We start from the raw sequence: 26,286 nt of genomic DNA, 5'->3' as shown, positions 1-26,286 counted from the left end.
GGGAAGTTTGCAAGAGTGAGACATCTTAGGATGAAGTCCCATTTTATGTAATAGTTAGTGACATAGGTTATTAATATTTTAATATTATATATGTACATGTTATCACGTGGGTTGATTGACATAAGTTATATATGTATACGTTAGTTTCTATAGTTTTCTTTTCCTTTTCTTTTTCTTTTTCTACGAGGAAATAGGACTTGTGGTTTGATTAGGAATTGTATATAAATATATATATGTATATGAGTCTACTAAGGGTTGGCAAAAAACCCATTAGCAGACAACGTGAGGAGCGAGGAAACAGAGAAAAAGAAAAGAATTGGGTGTCGCCAGATTTAGGGGAGAAAGCAGAGAAAATAATTGGGTTTTCAATCTGAAAATCCTCAAGGCAAGTTTCTTTTCTTACTCTTCTCCTTTGACTTATGTATAGCCTTTGACTTGTGTTCTATACATACTTAGATTAGTTCTAGTAATTTAATTAAATTAATTGAACCTATTTGCATGATTAAATCTAAATTTACAGTTTATGTATATATTAATGGGTTTGTGTTAATAGTACGTGTTTTGATGATTTTGTACATGAATGGTAGTCTATGTGTTGCAATTATGATTATATAGTTAATTATTGTTGGTGGGAGGTCTGGGTTATAATTAAATTGATTTAATTATCTTGGATGTTAAACTCTAGATTGTTCAATTATGATTACATGTTTTGATGATTTTGTACTGAATAGTTTTAAATTGATTTAATTATCTTGGATGTTAAACTCTAGATTGTTTAATTAATTTAATGGACCTATTGTTAAATATTTTAATTGATTTAAAAAGGGTTCATTAAGGATTGGAATGCAAGATTTAAGTTTACATGCTAAGTATGGAATTTAATTAATTTTAAAAGAATAAATTAATTAAATATGGTTGGATTAAATTATTTTAATCAATTGCTTAGATTTAAATTAATTTAATTAGAATATGGAGATGTACAATTTAGTTGAGATGCATGTCAATTTCTTGTGATGTAAATTAAATGCATGCTACTTAGAATTGATATTTTTGCTCAAGTAAATGCAAATGATGTATATATATGATTTATATCATATTTATTTGGATTATTAGATGTAAATATTATTTACATTATCATTGGATTGGAAACCTTTATTTGGTTGTCATATGGATTAAAGCACCATTATGGTATGTGGGCATATTAGGGATAGATTAACTTAAGAGTTAAGTTCTACCTATTTTTAATAAGGGAACGGATTAACCATAGTGTTAAGTCCTATTTATTCATGTCAGGTCAATGGAACTGTTGGATGATATATTATTAAAATAACAATTAGATAGTTTATTTTGATGATTGGATAGGACGGATTATATATATATATATAATTATGCGCTATGCATGATATGAGCTTGAGTCTCAGGATCAGTGGTTAGGGTGCGTATATTATCAGGGATGTGTAGTTAGATATAGTGTAGTTGTGTGTCCTGGTAGGTTTAAGTACTCATACCCACTATATGTGTAGTTTTGCATGTCCTGGTAGGTCTACTGAGGTTCCTTTAGTGTGTATATATCTATATATAGATTATTTAGTTATTATTGAATTAATTAGGATGTATACGTGTATCAGGTCTCTGTTTGGGATGTCCTAGATCAGAACTTGTTTGTAGGCCTGATCCACTATTATTTTTCAGGCGTTCATCAGTTCCAGACCTAGAGGTTGTTCGTGCTGAGCAGAGATAGTCTATTCAATCTTCCGATTCTACGTAGGATTCCTCTTTATATTTTTAGTTATGGATTTGGATTATTTATTTATTTTCAATTTGTTTTATTAGGGGTCCATAATATGGATTCCCGAGTTATAGTCTAAATAATTACTGGTATCAGAGGATTTTATTATGGGATTATTTAATTATTATTTATTTGAGAATTATTTATTTAGTTTTCTTTTCAATTTATTTATTTATTCTTAATTCATCTTGTATTCCAATGCTTGTTTAAATATTAATTATTTGATATCCCTTGTATTCTGTGCTCGGACTTGATTACCCGTGACTTTAGAATCGAGGGGTATCACATATATTAAAAGATTTATTAGCATGTGGATGAGAACACCACACTATTGTATATATAACATTATGATTTTTTTTTTTTTTTTTTTTTTGGATTTTTGGGTTAACTTTAATACAATTCTAATAGGATTATTGTTATTTATATATGTAAAATTATTGATAAATAATTATATATATAATTTTAATTGGATCGAATCGGATCAGTATAATTCATATCCGATTTGTTAAGCTAACGGATTATCGGATTCGAATACTAATCGGGTTATCGAATTTTTTTGTTCAATCCATATCCGACTAATCAGATCGAATTTGGATCAGGATTCGCTCCATTGACAGGTCTAATTCCTAGGGAAGGGAGATGCCTCCCTCATTCTTTTTATTTGGTCAGATAAAATGGATAATAAAAAAAATAGATGTGTAACATTTTTTTTTTTAATTTGATTAAAAGGAAGAAAAAATGAGTTTTTATATTATTTTTAGCAATTTACCATCATTAATGTAATAGAGCTTAACAAACAAGCTTTTAAAAAAATTAAAAATGTAAATTATATATTTGTAATTATAACCTTCTTTCTCTTCCTCTTCGCTCCAATTTCGAGGAAAAAAATAAATGGAGGGATAAAGCAGGTTGTTTCTTCCCTCCTCTCCAACCCTATCTTCTCTTCTCTCCAACCAAATATGAAACAATTATTATCCCTCCTCTCATCCATCCATCCCTCCAATCAGAAGGGTGAAGTAGTGTATATTGACCAAACCTTTACCTAAAAAATTACTAAATTGCTAACTCTTCCATGGTGACGCGTCAATATTTTATTGGTCGGTTGGAAGAGACCATTAACGTAGAGTTGTCCTGCCGTATACGGGATCTATTCCCAGGCACTTAAACCCAAACGATCAGAGACCTCAGCATACACTGATTTCTTTCTGTAGCCCTTCTTCAGATCAAACAAAGAAAGGTGAGTTTCTTCTTCAATTAATTTTTTGACTTTATTGTAGTCTCCGCTTCTTATTTAGTTCTTATCTTGTGTCAAATTAGTTTGAACTCGGTTTATTCTGCGATTCTGATTAATTTTAATCGACTTCTCTCAAAATTTTCTTCTGGGTGTTTCGAATTTGGATAGAATTTGATTCTTTATAGCTCATATCAGAGTAATTTCATCAAATTTATCATATTTATTATGTATCATCGCACTTGTTTTTCTTGAACTGGGAGGTTCTTGTTACGCCTTTATATATATTGTGCTGAGTAGATTTGATTTCTGACTTTTTTTGGGGTTTTTAATAATCCATCTGGGGTTAGCAATAAACTTTTTTTCTTTGTTTTTCAAGATGGGTTACCAATGAACATAGCTGTGGGTATGAGCAGAAACCTCATGTAATGAATTGATTGTTACCTAGTTTGTGCAGGACTTCTTGTCTAGTTTTTCTTTGCCAACCAAATAGCTGGAACTGAAGTGGGCTTTTCTTAGCTTAAAATAGATTTGAGAGCTGAAGAAAAAGTAGGCGACTTTTACATCACAACTATGGCTGGGCATGAGAATAAATCTGTTTTACAGTTTGCACCTTTCCAGAGTCATGTAGATGAAGGTTTCTGGCACAGATTATCTTCATTGAAGCTCAATGAGTTAGGAATTGATGAATCCCCAATTCCCATCACGGGTATGCGACTTTATTATTCTATATTCATGTTTGAGTTTTGTGGCATTGCTCTGTTATGGTTGGATTGTGAGTTACTGCTTCCTCCATTGTGTGCCAGATCGAGATTAGTTCAAGTTCTCAGTTATGATGTCGTTTGATAGCATTTTTTTAGCAATTTTTTGTATTATTTCTTAGCCACCTCATGCAAAATAATCCCAACGGTTTGGTATTTCTTAGCCACATATATCGGGTGATGCACTCTCTTATTTTTGAAATTGAGATAGACTTACAGAAGTGCTTCAAAATTGAATATTTAAGGTGTGATTTGCATCAGCATCACAGCTTCTTAGCAAAAATTCGTAGTTCCTTTTGTTTTTTCTTACTTTATTGTTTAAACTAGATTTTCTTATTAGGAAGCTATGTGGAGATTAAGTAGGATATAATAGTGAGAGAGTTTTTGAACACAATGCATGTGTCAGGTCATTCCTAGGTTGCTTGAGAAATTGAGTTAAATGTGCATAACCAATATGTTAATTTTCCATGCCTGCCAACTGGTGCCGGCCTAGGATCATTATGATCATGGCAAGTCCTTCTCCTGTAACTCTGCAACCATCTGGGCTCGTTAACTTGGTATATATTCATATGGGTGTGACATTATGCTGGGAGCTTGTGGAAATTAATTACAGACCTTGATTATAATTTGATTTATATAGCTGTCACCTTATAGTTGCAATGAAAGTTTGCTGGTTTTGGTCCTTTAGCTTTGGGATCTGTAACAACAGGCTTTTTTTTTTGTTTACAATTACATTGATGGAAAATAAGTTAAAATTACATGTTTTTGACGGCTGACTTGGAGACTTTAAATGGTCTGAGGTGTAAAATAATCTTGGGCAGGCTTCTATGCACCTTGTTCGCACTCTCAAGTGTCAAATCATTTGACTCTTCTTGCTGAATCTTTGCCTCCTGAACGGAGTGAACAAACGTCAATACCAGCAATAACTCGTGGAAACAGGAACAAATGTTCTGTCCCTGGCATTCTTTACAACACAAATACATTGGAGAGCTTCCACGCCCTTGATAAACAGAGTTTGCTGAAGGCAGAAGCAAAGAAGGTATTGAACATTTTTACTCAAAAAGGTCATATTCTTGAGTTGTAAAATGCACTTATTATTTCTTAAGAACTTCAGCAATGGATTCTCACCTTGGTCAAGGATTTATTTCAATTTAATAGACCAAGCAACTTGAGAATGTAAATAGACAATGAGTGACCGGCCCAAAAGCGATCTGAATTTCAAGTTTTATTATTGTCCAATATTAGATTTGGGAGGACATTCATTCCGGAAAAGCCCAGGAGGACAGCGCAGTGCTTTCAAGGTTCCTTCTTATCTCATTCTCAGACCTGAAGAAATGGAGCTTTCATTACTGGTTTGCTTTCCCTGCTCTAATGCTTGATCCTCCGGCAACCTTAATGGATCTGAGGTCAGCATCCCAGTGGTTCAGCCTGGAAGAGGTGCTATGAATATGAATATTATTGGAATTTTGGCAGTTACCTTATTGGTTATGATTTTTGACATCAACGTTATTGATGTGGCATGTAGGCTGAATCCCTGTCAGCAGCTTGTAATGATTGGCGTAACTCAAACTCAACTGCAGGTGCAGTGTCTGTTCTCATCTCATACATTATTAGTTCACAAGTTATTATTACTTTGAAATGAAAGCATAAGGATATGTGTCTGTTGCAGATGTGCCATTCTTTCTAGTTGATATTGCTTCAAATTCACGTGCTACTATTAGGCATCTGAAGGACTGGGAATCCTGTCAATGTGATGGTCATAAGGTTTGTTTACATACCTTTTCAGACTCTTTGGAAAATTATACTAGCTTTTACTGATTTGACATGAATAAAACATTTCCATCTAAATGTTAATGTGGATTAGAACCTGCTATAAATTATTGAAGAAGCTCCAGATGACTCTGTTTAAGATACTTGCATGTTTCTGGCAGTTCCTATTTGGTTTTTACGATCCTTGTCATCTTCCTAATAATCCCGGTTGGCCTCTTCGCAACTTCCTTGCGTTTATTAGTTCAAGATGGGGTCTTGAAATGGTGCGGTTTTTATGCTATCGTGAGAACCGTGGTTTTGCTGATTTAGGGTTGTCTTTGGTTGGTGAAGCCTCGATATCAGTTCCACAAGGTAGAGCGGCAGAAAATGGGTAACAGCTCTTCTGATTGATACATCCTGTTTCCTTACTGCTGTGGTTTTCATGCACTACTTTTCCTGAATTTTTTAATTGTACAGGATGGAAAGATCATCAACATGTGCCTAATGCTGTGGGATGGGAACTTAACAAAGGGAAGAAAGTGCCACGGTGTATTACCCTTGCTAAATCCATGGATCCAACTAGGTAGGTTGTCCTGGTTATCGCACAATAGTCTATAGTTATTCAACTTCCTCTTTAACATTTATAGACTGACAGGTTAGCCATATCTGCTGCGGATTTGAATTTAAGACTAATGAGATGGCGTGCTCTGCCATCTCTGAACCTGAATATGTTGTCTTCTACCAAGTGCCTTCTCCTTGGAGCAGGTACACTTGGTTGCCAAGTTGCACGCATGCTTATGGTGAGTGTTTGATAATTCAAGGTTAAAACCTCTTATTCTGCTTCTAGTCATGACAAAGATTATTTGTATTTGCAGGCTTGGGGTGTCCGTAAAATTACACTACTTGACAGTGGCAAGGTAGCCATGTCTAATCCATTGAGGCAATCCCTATATACATTGGATGACTGTCTCAATGGTGGTAATTTTAAAGCCACAGCAGCAGTTAGTAGTCTGAAGCGAATATTTCCAGCCGTGGTAATCTATTTTGTCCCTTATAAGTGTATGCAGAATTCAAGACAAAGAAAAAAAAAAAAAAAAAAAAAAAAATTATGGACATGGGTTCTTTTTGTTCTCAGGAAGCAGAAGGTGTAGTGATGGCTATACCAATGCCTGGGCACCCAGTGCCTAGCCAAGAAGAGAATAGTGTGATTGAGGATTGCAGATGCCTACATAATTTGATTGATTCTCATGATGCAATTTTCTTGCTGACTGATACTAGAGAAAGTCGATGGCTCCCTACACTTCTTTGTGCCAATGCTAACAAGGTTGATCTCCTTCTGTCTCATACCTATACCTGTCTGGCCAGGCCTTTTGCTTTACCTAGGGTACCATGTTGACTTGATTTTCCGTGGGTATGAGATTCATAAACGATGCTTAAAGAAATGGACAATCTTTGCAAAGTAGAGGAATCCAACACTTGGACACACAACCACACCTACACCCATAATTGAGTTTGGAATATAGTCCCATACCTTGTATTTTGTTTTTTGGCATTTAATTCTTGTGTCAAACTTGGTCTCCATCTCGCTTCATGTTTCTGTCTCTAAAATAGTTGGATTTAGTTCTGTTGATTAATTTTTACTAATATGCTCTTATTAATTTATCTGCAGATTACCATCACTGCAGCTTTAGGGTTCGATAGCTTCTTGGTTATGCGTCATGGTGCTGGTCCTATCAGCACTAATGATGATGGTAAACCCGAAGCTGTGAATGCTTTATCTGCTAAAGTGGCAGACTTTTCCCTGACAGACAGAGAAGGAAGTCAGAGATTGGGTTGTTACTTCTGCAATGATGTGGTTGCCCCAATTGATGTAATATTCTAAAATGAAATTGATATGATATTATATTTGCGGTAGTTATATTAATCGCAGCATTGACGTTTCCGTTCTTTATGCAGTCAACTGCCAACCGCACTTTGGACCAGCAATGCACGGTTACACGTCCAGGGCTTGCTCCCATTGCTTCTTCCCTCGCAGTTGAACTTTTAGTCAGCATTCTGCATCACCCTCATGGGTAAATCTTGAAAACTATTTGAACTAAGCTCAGCTATTTGCTAAGTTCTGAGTATTGGGGACTTATTTAACGGAGTATTGGGGACTTATTTATCGGAGAGTTAGTAGCTTAAAAGAAATTATATTTTTGGTTGCTTGCCATGTTATCTACATCCTGGTTCAATTGTACATGTGCAGGATATTTGCGAAAGCTGAGTTTGCGAACTCTACTGCCAGTGGGAGCACTGAACAACCTCTTGGTATTTTACCGCATCAAATTCGAGGCTCCCTCTCACAATTTTCACAGATGACGCTCGTGGGTCACTCGTCAAATAGTTGCACAGCTTGTTGTTCAACTGTAAGTATCAGCTGATTGCAATCTCTTAAGGAAAAAATTAAGAGAAGGTGTTATTCTGCAAGCTAATGTGCTATAGACTTATAGTCCCCCGTTAGTCTTCTTGATTTTGATTTCAGTTCTCTTTGGTTCTTCTACTTAATTATTCATTCAAAATCTGCATTGGTGGTTCAAATACCTGTAATCTCTAAGCCAATATCTGGTAGTCAATAATAAATAGGTATGTGTGTGGGTGCTGTTGAAGCTGGCTCACTATGTCGACATTGTTAGGGTTTTGAATGTTAAATACCCTTGGGCCTTTCTCTGCTGGGAGAATTTAAAAACACAAAAACTGTGTTTCCATGTTTGGGGCAAAACTGATCACAGTATCCAGAAAAGAAAATGGTGAAACACATAATAATAATTTTTTGTTATGCTATCAGGAATTTCGATTACAACAAAAATAATTATATAAATTCATTAATGCTCTCCTACTTGGTTTGGACTTAAGTTCAGTCCTCTTCCATTGAGCATATCTAGTATATAATGTAACATAGATTGCATTATAATTGACGTTCTCAAGATCTTTTGACATTTAGATTTCCAGTGTGAAGTTGTAATAGATGGATTGTTTTATCTTTCTTCTTATTATTAGTATTTTTTATTTTCTTTCCGGTTATATTTATAAATTTTCACACTGTCCAGGTGGTATCAGAATATCAAAAAAGAGGGATGGATTTTGTCCTTCAAGCCATTAATCATCCTACCTATTTAGAGGATCTCACAGGACTAACTGAATTGATGAAGTCAGCAAGCGCTTTTGATTTGGACTGGGATAATGAGATAGATGATAACGATGATGACAATTGTATTGAAATCTAAGGTAACATTTTCAATTTATCGAATCCCAGCCCTTCTAATTTTATGAATTTCCATCTGCTGCAATACCTTTGCCAATTGTACAAAAACTAAAGTTTAGAATGAAATCCTTTCTTTTCTTTATTTTTCAGTTTTACCTTCAATTTAGGGATTGTTCGGGGAGTTTTGATAATTAAATTAATAAACTGTGTTATTCTAGAATCTAAATGCCCGACAATTGCTTTAATATGGTTGTATCACTATAATCCACAAAGTAGGTGGTGATGAGGTTATTAAATGAGTTTTCTAAATGCCATTGCTCTAATTGATCGTTAGGAATCTGAATATACTAAAAGAGATATCAGTTGAGGTTAGCTTGTAGGAGGTAGGCCCACCCTTTTAGTGGTGCTAATAGCTAATACCTGCAATTATACCCTACAAAATATACCAGAATATTGGAATTTTCCTTCATATTTCTTTGTTGTGACAGTAGATGCTATTAGTTCTCTCTGACAACTTTGAATGGTGAATAAAGTTTTCTAAATAAAACTTCACCCGGACCATATCTTCTTTAATTAGGAATATAATGTTGCGTGTTTAATAGAAACTATAAGAGAATTTTGTCCGTAGAGCTCTCCAAGAAAGTGGAAGATATTACTGCAAGATGGAGCAAGTTCTAAATTCTTTACACAATTGAGGTGTTGGTTATCCTATAATAATTTGTGTTCATGTTTCTGCTATATAGAATAATGAAAATGTTTCTTAGAGAACAGAACCGCCTTAAGATGGCACTTTAAGCAGATCAACATGGGTTTGTACAGATTGAAATTGTGTTATAAAATATTAGGCATGAAAGTTTCATGTGATGTGTGCAGTTCAAGTCGAGTGGCTTTCGTTACGTCCCTGCAATGGCAGCTGAATTTTTTTTTGTTCTGACGTCATATATTATGTTTTGTGAATGTGGATGTAATTTTTTGATGGCCCATTTTGAGATCATAATGCAATGGAATAGTTATGGAACCAGAAATACACCAGAAAGGCTTATGTTTTTGGCATGGTATGGTCACACCTCAGGGAAGAACTAGAACTCAGTTCTTGACTAGCACAATGCTGGCTTGAGTGCATTTGCAGCACATTCATTAGAAGGAAGAAGCCAAGCAACTGCCCCTAAAACTCACACGAGGGTAAAGCTAGCCCCAGTAGAACAAGCATGTCATGTATATTGAAAAAGGATAATGATTCGTAAACCGATTTGTCTAGCAGAATGCTTTGCATCCCGTAGATGTAGGAAATGAGACTCACATTTGAACTCGTCCAGATATAAACCTAAAAGTTTGACAAATCGGTCTAAGTATGATTACTTGTTGAAAATTGGCATCATCCCAGATTCAAGAGAACAATCATGTCTGTTACCCAAGAATTGACTCTAGGGGGGGGTGAATAGAGTCAATGGTCAATTTTTGCAAATTATAAAAATACAATTTTTAATCAACAATATAATCAATTATGTAATAATCAAGTAAAGAAAGTAATCAATTTAACACATTTGTAAAAGAGATAAGGGAAGAGAAATTGCAAACAATAACAAGGCGATTTTTGCGAGGTTCGGAAACTCCTACTCCTCGGCTCAAGATCCCTCTTGAGACTTCCCAAATTCCTTAGAACTTCTCCTTAATGGTGGAGAGCAAACCTTCAATTGAAGCAAGACCTTGCTTCTCTTTCTTGGTAGGAGAACACCCTTCTCCTAGGCTTCCTTTTGGGTCACACCAACCCTTTATAATAACTTGTAATAGAAATGAAGTGTATAATGAATCTCTTAAAGACAGTAGTACAATTTTTTGCTCACAACTAGAGTATTGATGAATATAAATGAAGCTCAAACTCTATGAATGAAATGAATGAGAGAAGATGAAATATGTGAAGAAAATAAGCTCTGATAATCTCTCAAGTGAATAATAAAGCACAAACTCTATAAGGATTCAAATAAGAGCAAAAGCCCTTTGAATGCTTGATTGAATCTCTCAAAATAGAATAAGCGTGAAATGAGAGAGAAGAAGAGAAGATATGAGAACAACAGCTCTCTTTGATGCAATATAATGTCTCTCAACAATGGTAGTTTATTTAGCATGCTAGCCCTCTGTATTTATAGAATTTTGAGACTCAATATAGCTGTTACAGGTTGTTGGGAAACATTTAATGAAAATAATTCCGTTGCAGTTCAAAACCCAGAAAGAGCCTGCTCTTAAAACAAGTGAGTCGTCTCTTTGTTCATTTATTCCTTAGAAAGAGCCTGCTCTGTAAAACAAGAGAGGCGGCTCCCTAGCTTTGAGAGCCTGCTCTATATTTCTTTGGAGCCTGCTCTTTGGTTGGAAACATTAGTCCTTCGTTAAAAAGCCTACTGGAATTGAAAAGAGCCTTCTCTTTTATTTCATGGAGCCTTCTCCATCTCATTGAGCCTTCTCTTTTATTTCATGGAGCCTTCTCCATCTCATTGAGCCTTCTCTAATTTTTCATTGAGCAGGCTCTATTAGCCTTAAGAGAGCTGGCTCTATTTCTTATAGAGGTGGCTCTTGCTTCAGGAAGGCTACTGCTGAATTGGTTTGGACAGAAAAAGTTCATGACTTCAGATGGACATAACTCAGTCCATAAAACTCCAAATGAGGTGAAATTTGAGTCTAAATTTATTACCTTGAAGTAAGCTTTCTAATGCCACTAGCCTTGCTCAAAAATTCTAAACACAGAAATGGTTATGGCCATTTTAGTGCAACCTGGTCAGAATTTTCGCAGAGCAGAATCAGTCATCTTGTGATGGTTATATCTTTCTCAATTCAAATCCTTTTTAGGTGAAATTTAAGTCTAAACTCAAGGGCTCGAAGTCAGCTTTCCAATGCCACTGACCTTGTGTAAAAATTCCAACTACACAAATAGTTATAGCAGTTTTAGTGCAAGCTGGTCTGAAATTTTCTAAGCTGAAAATAGCTTCTTTTGAGATATCCATCTTTCTAGCACCTAGGACTTTGATGAATGATTCAATTAAGTTCAAGGCCTATTTCTAAGAGTCTTGGGACATATGAAGATGATAAATTTCAAGTGCATTGTGTCCAAGAGTTATTTACCAAATTTTGGCAACAAAGGCTTTAAAGATGAAAAATTAATTCAATGCCTTTTCCTTTTCTTTTTAGAGACCAAAATAAGTATTGTGATTAATGTGCATGGTCCTAGCATTTTTAGCTTAAGTTGAGTTCTTTCAATGCTTATGCAAGCTTGAACTAACTCATTCTTAGCAAAGACTCCATATGTTAAATATATGTGTATTGAAGTTCAAAGTCTATTGCTAATGATGTAGGAGCATATGATGTATGATATGCATGGTCTTATAGAGATGAGTTTCAAATGAATTCAAAAATACTTTGACATTAAATCTTAAGCTCTCACCATCTTATCTACCCCTTTTCTTCATTCTTGACCATGATCGTTTAGGCTTGATGAAGACTTGTTTTCTTTCTTTGAAATGCTTGAATGATCTTTGAAGTTCGAGTTTTTCTTTGATTGAATATGCCTTTGATCTTTTGCAACTTTTAAGGCTTCCTTGAATCTATAGCTTGAGTATTTGTAATGCTTGGAATGGATCTTCTAGCTCAACATTGAGGATTGAATATTGATCAACTATATATCACTCAAATGAAAACATTAGTACATAAACATCATTAATGGTTTGTAATCATCAAAACATAAGATTGACCTTTAGATAAAATCCTTAGGCCAACAATGTCATGTATATTCTTAATGATCATTATATTGAATGAAAACGGAAAGATTCAAACAAGTCATCCGCTTTACTACTTCGAGACATTGGATCTAGGAGTTGGACACACTTCTCCTTTGCTGTTTTCAACTTACTAGAAGTTGGTTTTTGCTTAATAATTTTTCCCGGGAAATGAAACTAGGAACTCCCTAAAAAAAAAAATGTGTCTTGAGCTCCATTGTTTTTTTATTTTTAGAGTCAAGAAGGAAGTGTCTTGAGTCCTACTATCACATCCTTAATTTTATCCATGTCCATTTTGATAAAAAGAAATTGGGTTGAATATCAAATAAAGTTGGCAAATTATAAATATAGCGCAAGGTAAAATAAAAATGCTTCTGAATTGAACTCGTTTTATTTTTATATTTTTCTAATGAGAATTTTGTGTACAAGCAAGGAAATATTAGCCGATGAGCTCAGGTTGAAGCATATCAAGACTTAGCAGCCCTAGTGCTCCAGCCAAAGCACCAGTGGTCTAGTGACACAATATTGTCACTAACAAGGCTCAAACACTCAACCTACCCTTTTGGAGAGATTCTATTTGTAAATGCTGATTGGTGCGAAAATTGTAATTAATGGTAAATTTGAAAAAGGTGAATTGTATTAATAATCAATTGGGGTCACAGCCCCTTTCTTCCTCCAATTGAGGTTAGATGGGACTGCAGACACATTTTGGTATCTTGAATTCAACAAAATTTTGAATATGTTGTGGGAGACTCAGAATTCTTCATTAGTTTGGTATGTACTTGTAAGGGCGATTGCTAGCGCCTTTTGAATGATTCTATAAACTCCGTTTTGTCCTTAAATATTCTAAAACACGTCCATGACGAGTCATTCATCGCTCGTGTCTCTCCAACATGGATCTTCCATCAAGTGTCCCGAACATAGTTTGAGAAGCCCACAGCCACATAATCAATATGGTGGCAGTGATAAATTTTTGGGTATGACAAATGAGCATAGAGAGAGCTTAAAACATTTGAAGCATTGCGTGTGACAATAACATATGAAACTGTTTTCACAAGTGGGTTATAGTTATACCGTTTCCATTAATTGCATTTTTTCGTTGGACAAATTTGTTTTGTTTAACGTACGAGAGTGTAACCTTGTTGGACCCATCTTTCCACATACACCTAGAGAGTTGAGATCCATACGCTCACTCTCATGCCTGCTAGAAAACTCCATCAGGAAGTGTTACCAGAGAAATAAAATTTCCACTAAACTTTATAAATAATTTCAAATAAACCCTAATGTTGTTTAAATGCTTAATTATTAATAAAATTTCTCTTTGATAGGAAAAAAAAAAAATGTTTCCAAAGTATATAATATTATTACCAATGGAGAGCCCATTTGGAATTGCTGTTGGAATAAAAAAACATTTTATCAATAAAGATGTCAAAAAATTGTGATTAGTAAAAAACATGTTAGTTGTTTGGTGACATGTTATAAGAAGTATTTTTTATAATTAAATTATTTTTTAATTTTATTTTATAACAATATTTTTTTAAATATTTATATTGGTAATTTTAGAATAATATCATTTAATAGGATATTACCACATTTGATAATAGCAACTTTATTAAGGAACGGAATGCAATTGTTTTTATACAAAATAAAAAAAGACATAATTGACTAATAAAAAAGAATTATTTAAAATATTCAACTTCTATTCATAAAGTAGTTTTAAAAGTTTCAAAATTTAGCTTCATTAAAACAAACTAAATTTAGTAACTATTGAAAGCGCTCTTAATGGTTACCAAATACGGCCTTGGAGAGAGACCCTAGAGAGAAAATATATGTTAGTTGTTTAGTGACACATTATAAGAAGTGTTTTTATAATTAAATTATTTTGTAACAATTTATATTGCAAATTTTAGAATAATATCATTTAATAGAATGATACCAAATTTGATAATAATAACTTTATTACGGAAACGGAGTGCAATTGTTTTTATACAAAATAAAAAAGGATAAAATTGATTAATGAAAAAAAATTACTTAAAATATTTAACCTCTCTATTTAGAAAGTAGTTTTAATAGTTTCAAATTCTAGTCACATTCAAACCAACTAAATTTAGTAACTATTGAAAACGCTCTTAATGGTTACCAAACACGGCCTCGGAGAGAGAGACCCTGGAGAGAAAGTGCTACAACACAAAAAAGGTCCGATGGATTGGGGGAGAAGGCCCATAACTTATGGATCGCGGCCCAGATTTGCGTTAACCTAGTTGGTCGCTCCGGATGTGTAGTCCTCTGTACTTCTAGGTTTAGGGTTTTGTTAAAACCAGCCCCTTACTCTTCTCTCTCAATTATTAAACACATACAAGACACACACTGACAGTTTTAACAAACATGGATCCTTCCAAGAAGCGGAAGACCGACGAGAACGGCAGCGCATACGCCGTCAACGACACCACTCCGCCATCGAACGTTCTCTCTCCGGAAGTCGCCCTAAAAATCATGGGAGACTTCAACAGAGACCAGCTCCTCGACATCCTCAAATTCGCCGCCGTCCAACACCGCGACGTGCTCGACGCCGTCCGATCCATCGCTGACGCCGATCCCGCCAAGCGCAAGCTTTTTGTACGCGGCCTCGGGGGCGATACCACCACCGAGAAGCTCCGTGAAGTCTTCTCCTCTTTCGGCGAGCTCGAAGAGGCTATTGTGATCACAGACAAGAACACGGGGAAACCCAAGGGCTACGGCTTCGTCACGTTCCGGCACGTCGACGGCGCTGCGTTGGCCCTAAAAGAGCCGAGCAAGAAGATCGACGGCCGAATGACCGTGACGCAGCTCGCTTCGTTGGGGCATTCGGGTGCGAATGCAGGTAATGTTGTGGATGTCTCACTGCGAAAGATTTATGTTGGGAATGTGCCGTTTGAGATTTCGTCAGAGAGATTGTTGGATTATTTTTCAATCTACGGAGAGATTGAGGAGGGACCGTTAGGGTTCGATAAACAGCCGGGAAAGTTAAAAGGCTTCGCCTTTTTTGTTTATAAGACCGAAGAAGGGGCTAGGGCTTCACTCGTCGATCAAATGAAGGTGATTGATGGGCAACAGGTGATTTGTAAACTGGCTGCCGACGGGAAGAGAGGGAAGCCAGGTGGCCCGAATATGGGGGGTGATATAGGTGGTGCCGATAGACTTGGTGTGCCACCTCCTGGGGCGGTGCCAGGTTCGAATTACGGCGTACCAGGTGGGTTAGCTTCGTATGGAGGGTTCTCTGGTGGCCCACCGGCGCTGGCCCATCAAAATCCCCAGTCGATTGGTGGTACTGGGTACGGGAGCCATGGGCCAGTTGGTGGTGGGTATGGCGCTGGGGCATATGGCGGTTCACAGTTTGGTGGGTCTGCTTCTGGTGAGTATGGAGGGTTGAACAATACAGGGTCTTCTATGTATAGGTTGCCTTCAAGTTCCACTGGAATGCCTTCTGGGGGATACCCAGGTAGTGGAAACTATGGTTTAGCATCGTCTGCCTATCCAACCCAGGTGCACCAGCCATCGCAAGGTCCTAGGGGTCCACCTGGTGGGATGTATCAGGGCATGCCACCCTATTACTAAGGTAAAAATTTTGCTCCTTCTTTAGAAAACATTTTTTGCATTTTCTTCCCTTTACAAATTGAATTTAAGTATAAAATTTTGTTCCTGTTTGTATCTTAAGTTCCCTTCCTTTTTCCCACCATTTCCTGTTTGCATTGATAACAGGATCGTGGTTGATCAAATTGTTTGTTTTACTTTTACCTTAATGCTGTTTTCTGAACTTCTGGTTTTTCAATATTTTCTGAATTGTTTCCTGAATGCTTGTATTTGTAATGAATTTAAGGTATCCAAGATTATGCTACTTGGGGCACATCGTTGTTGGTTTTTTAATTTTTTTTTAATGGGCTTTAATTGATCCCAATTTATGTTGTTTTACACAATATATCTCCTTGGTCATTCCATTATTTGTTGTCTTTCCTCATCCTATCATGTGCCATTGCCCGTTGGTCATTCCCTTACTCTTTCCCCTTGTTTCCAATGGTGTCATTGCTTCGATCATGTTTCTTGCTTTATTGGTTGAAGTGGTTTCTTATTGTTTAGTATTTTGGGCCTAACCCTCTAAATAAAATCCAATCTGAAAAATCTGGTTTGACCATGATGTAACTCCTTAGTGGGACCTTTTCTGCCACTGTTAACTCTTGCTTAATTTGATGGGTCTTTGTTTTGTTGTTCTGTCACTGTTAACTCTTTGTTAAATTGATGTGTCTTTGTTTTGTTGTGCTGTGTCTCTGCCAGTCTCAGAAGGTTTCTTTGATGTTGCTTCTTGCCGTCACTGAAAGAGTTAATTTGACGTGTCTTTGTTTTGTTGTTCTGTGTTTCTGCCAGTCTCAGAAGGTTTCTTTGATGTTGCTTCTTGCCCTCACTGAATTCTTTCCATTTAGACTTTTTGACTTGCTTCATACATTCAAATTTGATAAATTGTGGCCACTTTGCTAATTATTTGACAAGAGACTTCTGTTGTTTGTTGTTTGGACATTGTTTGTATTATCTACTTTAAGTTTGAAAGTTGAGAGAGCTTTTAACTAGGGGTGGGTATGCTTAAACGGATACAAGCTAGGACGTTTATATGAGCTTTGGGACATGACATAAAATTATGTTGGTACTATTTTGTATTGGCACGTAACAATTTGGGGTTTTTCCTTTATTTTTTTCTCTATTGTAGTGTATTCACAATGTTAACATACTTATTTTGGATGGGTTTAGTGGTGGGAGAGTGGAGAGATGGCAGGGCTAGCTATCTTTTATGTTGTATTTGTGATCATGGCGGTATTTTAGTGGACATGCAACTCCTTTTATGTTTTTCATTTTTGTTGGTTTAGATTGACATGGGACCGTGTAGTGGTTCATAATGTTTACTTTTGTTGCCTCTTTGATGATTTAGTGGAACTACACATCAAGACCTGAAATACAGTTTGATATATATATTTTTTTCATGGGTTAATGTGATAATGTATTGCGTAACATTGATCACATATGCAAAGGTTAGTCTTTGTGTCTTGCTTGTAAGCCAACTTCTTTTGTTTCACTGTTCACCGAATGGAACTCTTTAACCTATGAATCCAATCTTAGCATGAAGATATCTGTTTTACTTTAGATAATTCTCTTGGTATTGCAAAATAATTATTAAAAATAGGAGGGATTTTTTTGATGTCAAATAATACCAATTGTTAATAAATTCTCACCCATCTTGATCTACTGTGGTACTTATGTATGTATTTATGTCTTTGTGCCTTGTTAACCTTGTTGTTTATGGGTCTCCAGTGTTGCTATTTAGTTTGTGATTGGTAGCATCTTACTTTTTTCTTTTGGTAAATAGGTCTGCTTTAAGAAGAGAATATTAGCGACTCCGTTAGTACTTAATTGGTTTGGTTAGGCATTGAAAAGGGTAGCATCTGACCATGTCTATTACCTTTTCTTATTTTTGTTCATGCTTTAGTGACAACTTAGTTGCTGTTTGATAAAAATGAAAATTAAGTACTGAAATTTAAGGGCTAATTATTAGTTGAAATTTAAGTGATAATCATAATGTAATTAATAAGACTTTTCCGATAAGTAATGTGTAAGGTTTGTTGTAAGATTGGTTATATTAAGATCAGGCTGTGACACATTCAACTGACTGAATTATAGGATGGAGTTTGGGTGGGTGTTGCTAGTGGATGGAGCTGCTCAATTATTAACTGGGGTGTAACAGTACTTCAATTTTTTTTTTTTTGGTTGTGGGGGGGGGGGGGGGGGGGGTGTTAAGGGGGGTGTCGAATATAGCTGCTTAATTATTAACTGGGCTGTAAAGAATTAAATTCATTAACTAATTTATTGTTTGCTAAGTATTACATTCTTTTTCCGATAATTCTGCCATTGTGCCTATTGGTAATACGTCAGTTTTGTTCTGTTGGTTGAGCGTTGTAATCTACATTAGCAATCGTTTTTCAACTGATATGTGCATATTGTTATTCAAAATAGATTGTAGTATATTTTAATTTTTACTTTTGGTATGTTTGTAAAGTCAACATTAGTGTTATCCTTTTGCTCTCTCTTCATGAAATACATTTATGGCTTCAAGGTGGTTGTCTTTGAATACATGCAAATTGCAATCATAGTCAGATTTGGTGCTTTTGAGGTTGTACTTGGGTTTGCCAATTCTACATGTCTTCTGCAAGTTTTATTGGGGAGTGTAAGATACGTTTTGCCCCCACCTAGTTTACTTCTTATATGTTTGTCATTGCCTTTCTTTACAATATAATATAATGTTTTTCAATTTGCTTGGCTCAACTTGTCTTTTGTAAAACTTCATGATTATATTGAATTTATGTTTATTTATTTATTTGTGATTATTTGAGTTAATTAAATCGGGTGCTTGCTTCCCATTTGCCATGATAGATTTGTTGGAATCAGGCCTACACTCGTATTATACAACAGTTGGGTTACTATCTTACTTTTTGTTAGCATGAACTTGTTTTGTTTGTTTGGATGTTGAATTATGGATTGAGTTCTAAATGGGTATTTGGTTCAGGTGTATGAGAGATTCTTGGGCGCAAATGCTTTAAATGGTTGTGGTGATTTGGTGATTGCAGACATTGAAATCTTTGGTTGATAAATGGACTGCTGTATACTTGTTGCTGCTTCACTCTATCTGCCCCTCTAAATTGTGGTTTTTGTGACGGCTGTTATTTAAAGTTTCCTAGAGTTAGTTTAAATTTACTTAAATATGATTGTGGTATTTTGATAACTATCTTTGTTCTTTAATATAATTCCTATTGATATTTACGTGAATAGTAATTATATGTTATGTTACATGAGTAAGTATTTCTTTTTATTTATTATTTGTTCTTTGCAATTATTGTTTCCATGACAAGGATTAGTGAGGCGTACGAGTCTTTGAATGTGTGTAACTGAAGAACATTGCTTTCAGTTACATGGGTCTTTGTTGCTTCATTAATAATTATATTATGTTAAATGAGTAAGCATTTCTTTCTATTTGTCATTTTTTTTCATGCATGAATTCTCTTTGAGAAATAATTGTTGTGGCTATAACTTGATAATGAGGCAGATTACATTTTCTGGCAACTGTTTTGCAATTGTTGTTTCCTTGACAAGAATTGGTGCACGTACCAGTCTCTGTTTGTGTATAGCTGGAACATTGCTTCGTGTTTACATTCTTCAATCCATGTGCACTTGTCTATGTTATAAAAATTGAGGCTTCACAGCTACTACGATTTCTCGGGGAGAAAATATATATCTTTATATATATGCTAATTTCTTGGAAATATGCACTGAAAATTTTCAAGTCTGTAAATTACCTTACCCCTCATTATATGTAGGCTAATTATTTATTCTTTTGGTATATTATACACACACATACATCAAGGTTGTTGAGACTGGGATCCTACGTTGGATCGTAGAGGTCGTTAGGATTGGATTGCGAATAATAAGATTATACAGAATGAGAAAGAATTAGCATATTAAGAATTCTTAAATTACAACATGAACAAGCCTCAAAACTAATTGAAAAAGATAGAAAAATTAAGGCAATTACTTTTGAGTACTTTAAACTTCCAAAACCTCGCCTGATAGCCAGCACATAAACCGTCACACAATAAAATAAAACTATATTAGTATAAAGAAATAAAATTTATATAACAGTAGCTATAATACAGTGTTCCATATTAGATGCAAAACAAAGAAAAAGAGGAATATCGAAGTCAATGGGCTGAAGGGTCCATAGTTGCTAAAGGTGTGCCTAAAAGGTGCTGGGTGGTAGGTGCCTCAGGCACAGCCTTTGTGCCTTTCTAGTACCTACAGAGGCGAGTAAAGACAGCCCCCCTCCCCTCTCTCTCTCTCTTCAGAAGCTTCTCTGTTTTCTCATCCTCCTTCTCTTTAAAGCTCTCTCTCTATTTCTTGTCTCTTCTCTCTCTCTATTTCTGTCTTCCTTCTGACAAATCAGATGTCTGAATCTGATTTTTCAAGGGCTATTTTGCAAGGCTGGAATTTTCTGTTTTTTAAGGGTTGTTGAACCTGATTTTTTTTCCCACTGTTCTGTTTAGCTGTATTTACAGTTGGCTATTGATGCATTCAACCTGAATTCTCTTTATTTACTTCAATCTGTAGTTGCAGTGGATTCAAAGGGGCCCTGAATTTCTTGACTTTTGAGTGTTATTAGTTTTGCTCTTTGGATCTATGGATATTTTTGTCTTTGGAATATGCATGTTTGCTATTTGGATGATTATCTATGGTAGGTGAACCTTTTCCTTTTTGCATCTATTTTTACCCATCTCTGATTTTATTTAGGTTGTATTTCCTTTTCCCTTTACTCGCTTGTATTCATGCTGCAACATGAAAGTATGTAAATTGTTTGAGTTGTACACATTGTCTTGAAGTGTCTGATATGTGTTTGGCAAATTGGCACGAGCAATGTGAGAGTTTGAAGTGTCTGATATGTGTTTGGCACGAACAAGACACCTTGGTTGTAGTTTTAATTTTGTCACACCTTGCTGGAGCGGTGTGTGCTCCTGGCCATTTGGTGGTATATCTCAGTCATGGTTGCACGTATAATAATTTGCTAAAATACAATGTGTATGTGTTTGTGCCTTTTTTTTTTTTTTTTTTCTTTATTTATTCACTTTCCCCCCCTATTGGTTAAATGGTCTTGGGATTTTATCAAGGCCAAATGTTCAAAATTCTAGGGGGTTATGGTTTTGTTGGCGCCCTTTCAGCACGGGCGAATGGAATTAAGGTTTCTTCTATATATTGGAGAGAGGTGCCTTCCCCCTCGTTCTAAAGACCATCTAAGTTTTCTAGTTCAAATATACGCCTTTGTGCTTTCCCTTAGGAGCATGGATGCTTTTGTCGTGGATACATGCTGGTGTCAGATATTTGAAATTTCCTTGAAATTTCTGGTCATGTGTAGGGAACATATCTGATTTGCCGGCAATGAGAAAGTAAATTTTAATAATTTTTGCTGCAAAATCAATGATGATTTTACACACTTGGACAGCCCTCCTTGGACAGCCCAACATGTAATCTAAAATACCTTGGATGTTATTATTAAATTCGCTAGAAAATATAAGTTGGATACAAGGTGGTTTTTGTCAAAAGAACCGGAGTGGGTGGAGAGAAGTCTCAGTAATGTGTGCTTATATTATATATATATCCATCCATCTATCTTTGTTCTATTCATCTATGGAGGTGTCACATCTATTTCCCATGACCATGACCTATAGTCTTGCACTTCAGTTGTATACAATAAACCATCTGATTTGGTGTCTGATTTGGTGTTTTCCATATTTTAGATTGTGGAGGTAAATTATTGATGCCATGTTGTATGGTTCCTCTTAAATACATGGATCTCTGTCTTCCTGGCAACTTAATTGTACTATTAAATTTGAGACCGGTTTTCTATCAGCTTGTGATAATGTTAGGTCTATTTGTTTTTGGCTTTGTGAGTTTATTTCATGGATAATGTAATTTGTTTGTCACTTGTCGTTTTTGTGAAGTTACATCCTTAAATCTTCTTTTTGTTGTGTTTTACCCTTTTCATAGTTGTTAGTCACTCTCATTGTAGTCTAAAATAAATCCTAAATATGATGGGTCCGTGAGAACCAAGTTTTTGTATTTCTAATTTACTGGAAATGGAAGGGTGTTTGCAGCCTTTTTAATTATTAAATTTACAGGCTTTCAATTATGAAGTTTTTTTTTTTTTTTTTGACAAGAGGGTATATATATGTATATGTTTATTTAGTTTGAATAAACCAGGAATATTGTAACAATTTTGTTATTGTGGTTGCATCTCTTTCTTGCCATTTTCCTTTTCAATATTTGACAGCGTTGTGCTCTCCTTTTTATCAAAAGGAAAAGGAAAAATCAAAATGATCTCTCGGTGGATCATAACATTTTTCAACTTCGGTCGCTCCCGGCCCCAAACAAGCATGAAGCCTCGTCAACATTAAAATTTTACCGAAATAATGAAAACGACGAGATTGACTTGGTATAGGACAATAAAAAGTATTGTTAGTGGTGGACGGAAAAGGGAGAACTAAATTGGGTGGGATGATGTTACAGAAATATATAAGCTGGTTAATTAATTTGCATTGTTGATGTATTGTAGCAATGTAAAACAGTGGCTGCTTGTTGGAGTCCAAGCATTCGAGAGTGCTGGAACGGAAGCGCGAGAGCAGCAAAATTAAGTTGCACATATTAGAAACTATGGAAGTTCCCGTGGAGCACAGAATGGAAGAAACAGGATTGTGTGCTCCATAGAAGAGAAACAAGATTGCAAGCGCACGTAGAACATGAGAGCTGGAGAAACAAGATTGTGTGCTCCATAGAATAGAAACAAGATTGCAAGCACGCATAGAACATGAGAGCTGGAGTGTGTGCGCCACTCTATTAGAGGAATTGTGCAACTTAAGTTGGAGCTAATTTGTTGATGAACATTATTCAATTGAAATGATGCAAACAACTTTTGTGTTTGTCCAAATTATGCTTTGGAGAAAGTGTTACATTTGATAGAAGTGATGGTATGTGACACTCATGGTCATTTTTGAGGGCTTGCAAGCATGTCATTGTTATTATTATATTTGCCTTAATTTCATGTACATGGGTTTTCACTTCACACCTGATGTCCAACATTTAGTCTGCAATTTCTAAGATTTTATCAAATTTATCTGAACATTTTTGGTCTATGAAATCGTAAATTGCTTGCCATGGTTATCAAAATTATTATGGGGAGCTCATCTTTTATATTGCTGTAATAAACAAACAATTGTATTAATTTGGACTAATTAATTAACATAGGCGATTTGACAAAGTAATTTTAAATTGAAGAGCAATTTATTTATTTATTTTAGGGTAGTTAGCACAAAAAAATGAAAGAAGGTAGAAAAAAAAGAAGAGGTAATTTATGTTGAGCTTAAAATTTACAACGAAAATATAACGAAATTATCAATGAGAATCAAGTATAATATTCTAATCGAATGGTTAAATTGGTCAATTGGAACTCCCATCCTTTTTAGATTTCATGTCTTGTATCCAACCATTGTGTTACAACAATTTTGGCAATTTAAAATGATATGTAGCGTGGCGGAAATTTATTTAAGCCATTCCAGATTAGGTCAATCAGAACCATCGTATTTAGGGTTAATTCTGCATGAGCTTGCATCCCTACTAATTAATCAAGTTTATATTTTTTAAACATATTTTTCAAGTATTAACGAAAAAAATTTAAGTTAGTCATTTCCTAAAAGTATCATAGAACGTTCGGTTATATCATCCTTTTAACTTTTAAGAATATATGATATGATATATAATAATTAATTTATTTTAGGAGTTCTGATAAAAAAATCATTCAGTGTGTCCGTATACGTTTCAAATTTTTATCACACTTTTGGATAATGGGTGTGGAGATCTACAACATAAACCAATTAAAAGAAGGACCATCCATTATTTTTATATTTATTATTTTTTATCACCTATACAAACACTGTCAGACTATAACTTTTGCTGAAAAATAATAACTTTAAAATGAGGCAAAAGTAATTGCAAATTGTTTGGGAGTCATATCGGCTTGAGAAGATTTGGTCAGACGACATATTATGGTAACAACATATATATACACACTCTCTCTCTCTCTCTCTCGGTCTCACAGTCACTCTTTATCTGTGTGTGAAACTTTCTATAACAAATATTACTATATATATAAACACACATATTCATTACACGTTATCAGCACGAGACTCTATCAACTGAGAAGAAAATTTTATTTTTCTTTCTCACTTCAAAGAGTAAAAAAAATAATTATTTATATTAAATTGTTGTTGTTCAAAATTTACATATTATTAAAATTGTTAAGCCTGCAGTCTCGCAACTATTTATTTATTTATTTATATTAGAATATTTTTTTCCATTCTTGAAAAGTAAATTGCTGAGCCCGAAGTCTCGCAAATACTAAATTATTTAATTTGCAAACTCGAAGTTTTGCATATATTAATATACACTTCGTGAGCCTGAAGTTTCACAAATATTTGGTACTTTTTGCAAACCCGAAGTTTCACAAAATTTGTTGGCCTGAAGTCCAAATGAATCTGAAATTCTTTGACCTGAAGTCATTTACACTGAGTACCCTTACAAACCTGAAGTTTTGTAAAACGTAGAAATATAAATTATATGTGCCTTTTAGTGTAAACATATTTTGTCTTTTTGTTATTGTTTTGTTTACTGAAAGCACATGATTAACTTTTGACATTATTTATTTACTGACAAATCACATTATAGTTACTGTAGTATTTTTATAATCTCAAATTGATTATTCTTTTTGTGAAATAATACTAACTATGTTATTTTACCATTTATAGTTCATAATGTCAAATCTTACCAAACTTGAATTTGTGGCACTTGATATCTCGGGAAAAAACTACTTGTCATGGATCCTAGATGCTGAGATCCACTTGGATGTCATGAATCTCGGTGAAACAATTAAGGAAGAAAATAATGTGTCCCTGCAGGACCGTGCAAAAACCATGACCTTTCTTCGCCATCACCTCCATGAGGAATTAAAAATAAAGTACCTCACAGTTAAGGATCCACTTACACTGTGGAAAAATCTGAAAGAACGATATGAACATCAGAAAACTGTGATTCTTCCAAAAGCTCGCTATGACTGGATCCACCTGCGATTGCAGGATTTTAAAGGTGTAAGTGAATACAATTCAGCCTTATTTAAAATCAGCTCACAATTGAAATTATGTGGAGGAAAAATCACTGATGATGATATGTTGGAAAAAACATACTCCACATTTCATGCCTCAAATGTGCTCCTGCAGCAGCAATATAGAGAGCGCAGATTTACCAAATATTCTGAGCTGATTTCTTGTTTGTTGGTGGCTGAACAGAATAATGAGCTTTTGATGCAAAACCATCAGTCCCGTCCCACTGGATCTGTACCATTCCCAGAAGCGAATATGTCATCATTTCACGGCCATGGACGTGAACGTGGACGCAAACGTCGTGGTGGTCGTGGATATGGTTGCAATAGAAATAATTATAATAATCATGGTAGTCATAATTTCTCATTGGTTCCCAGAAGGAACTCTACACCGTCCCACCAGAAGTGGAATTCAAATGCGACCAAGCAGGCAAAAGAAAAAGCTTTGCAGAACAAAGCTCATGAGATATATGATGACAAGCCTTGCTATAGATGTCGAATGAAAGGTCATTGGTCGCGTACCTGTCGTACGCCCAAACATCTAGTTGATCTTTACCGTGCCTCAATGAATGATAAAGGAAAAAGAAAGGAAATTGAAATAAATTTTATGGATGACGACTTGCCTGTTGATATTACTCACCTTGATGTTTCTGACTTCTTTGCTGATCCTAGTGATAGTATTAATCATTTGATTGGTGATGGAAATGTCCATACCAATTAATGTGTCCTTCTCTAACATGTTATCCCTTGTGTGTTTTAGCTTATCTGTATCAATATGTCTCTATCTAGGTTGTACTAGTATGTTTTTATTTTGGCTATCTTGCATGTAAATCTAGTTTGTATTTCAAGTTTGAAGTAATGAAATATATATTTTGTGTATATGAAGAAGCATGGATCTGACTAAGGCATTGACTGTACCCAAGATAAATGATGAAGATATATGTCTGGCAGACAGTGCAACAATGCACACTATACTCGA

The 26,286-nt window shown here is 35.1% G+C and overlaps 3 protein-coding genes across 6 annotated transcripts; all 3 read left to right on the top strand.

The window, feature by feature from the left end:
* Positions 1-2,867: 2,867 nt before the first annotated feature.
* On the top strand, positions 2,868-9,713 carry LOC132309827 (ubiquitin-like modifier-activating enzyme atg7). 3 transcript variants are annotated; one of them, XM_059808100.1, is made up of 16 exons: positions 2,868-3,026; positions 3,469-3,729; positions 4,603-4,820; positions 5,027-5,218; positions 5,307-5,361; positions 5,451-5,545; positions 5,713-5,902; positions 6,008-6,113; positions 6,186-6,330; positions 6,406-6,564; positions 6,666-6,854; positions 7,200-7,400; positions 7,487-7,602; positions 7,779-7,938; positions 8,620-8,797; positions 9,403-9,713. In XM_059808100.1, the coding sequence occupies exons 2-15, from the start codon at positions 3,594-3,596 to the stop codon at positions 8,794-8,796; spliced, it is 2,139 nt and encodes a 712-aa protein (XP_059664083.1). In that variant the 5' UTR covers positions 2,868-3,026; positions 3,469-3,593; the 3' UTR covers position 8,797; positions 9,403-9,713. The 3 variants fall into 3 exon arrangements, with proteins under 3 accessions (XP_059664083.1, XP_059664087.1, XP_059664079.1); XM_059808104.1 differs by lacking the exon at positions 9,403-9,713 and having other exon boundaries at positions 3,550-3,729; positions 8,620-8,916; XM_059808096.1 differs by lacking the exon at positions 9,403-9,713 and having other exon boundaries at positions 2,869-3,026; positions 3,478-3,729; positions 8,620-8,916.
* Positions 9,714-14,824: 5,111 nt separating this feature from the next.
* On the top strand, positions 14,825-23,161 carry LOC132309811 (UBP1-associated protein 2C-like). Of its 2 annotated transcripts, none has more exons than XM_059808089.1 (2): positions 14,825-16,133; positions 22,713-23,161. In XM_059808089.1, exon 1 carries the CDS (start codon positions 14,924-14,926, stop codon positions 16,130-16,132), a length of 1,209 nt encoding a protein of 402 aa, XP_059664072.1. In that variant the 5' UTR covers positions 14,825-14,923; the 3' UTR covers position 16,133; positions 22,713-23,161. The 2 variants fall into 2 exon arrangements, with proteins under 2 accessions (XP_059664072.1, XP_059664069.1); XM_059808086.1 differs by lacking the exon at positions 22,713-23,161 and adding an exon at positions 19,122-19,402 and having other exon boundaries at positions 14,827-16,133.
* A 1,802-nt stretch (positions 23,162-24,963) lies between these two features.
* Positions 24,964-26,028, top strand: LOC132279176 (uncharacterized). The gene has a single exon (XM_059781113.1). The coding sequence runs from the start codon at positions 24,964-24,966 to the stop codon at positions 26,026-26,028; it is 1,065 nt and encodes a 354-aa protein (XP_059637096.1).
* Positions 26,029-26,286: the final 258 nt, after the last annotated feature.

Source organism: Cornus florida, unplaced genomic scaffold (genome assembly GCF_030987335.1).
Source record: "Cornus florida cultivar Cherokee Brave unplaced genomic scaffold, ASM3098733v1 CherokeeBrave_3.0.0_Hap2_Chr01, whole genome shotgun sequence".
Taxonomy (NCBI): Eukaryota; Viridiplantae; Streptophyta; class Magnoliopsida; order Cornales; family Cornaceae; genus Cornus; species Cornus florida.
Note: the sequence above shows the minus strand (reverse complement) of the source record. Positions and strands in the feature narration are given on the sequence as shown.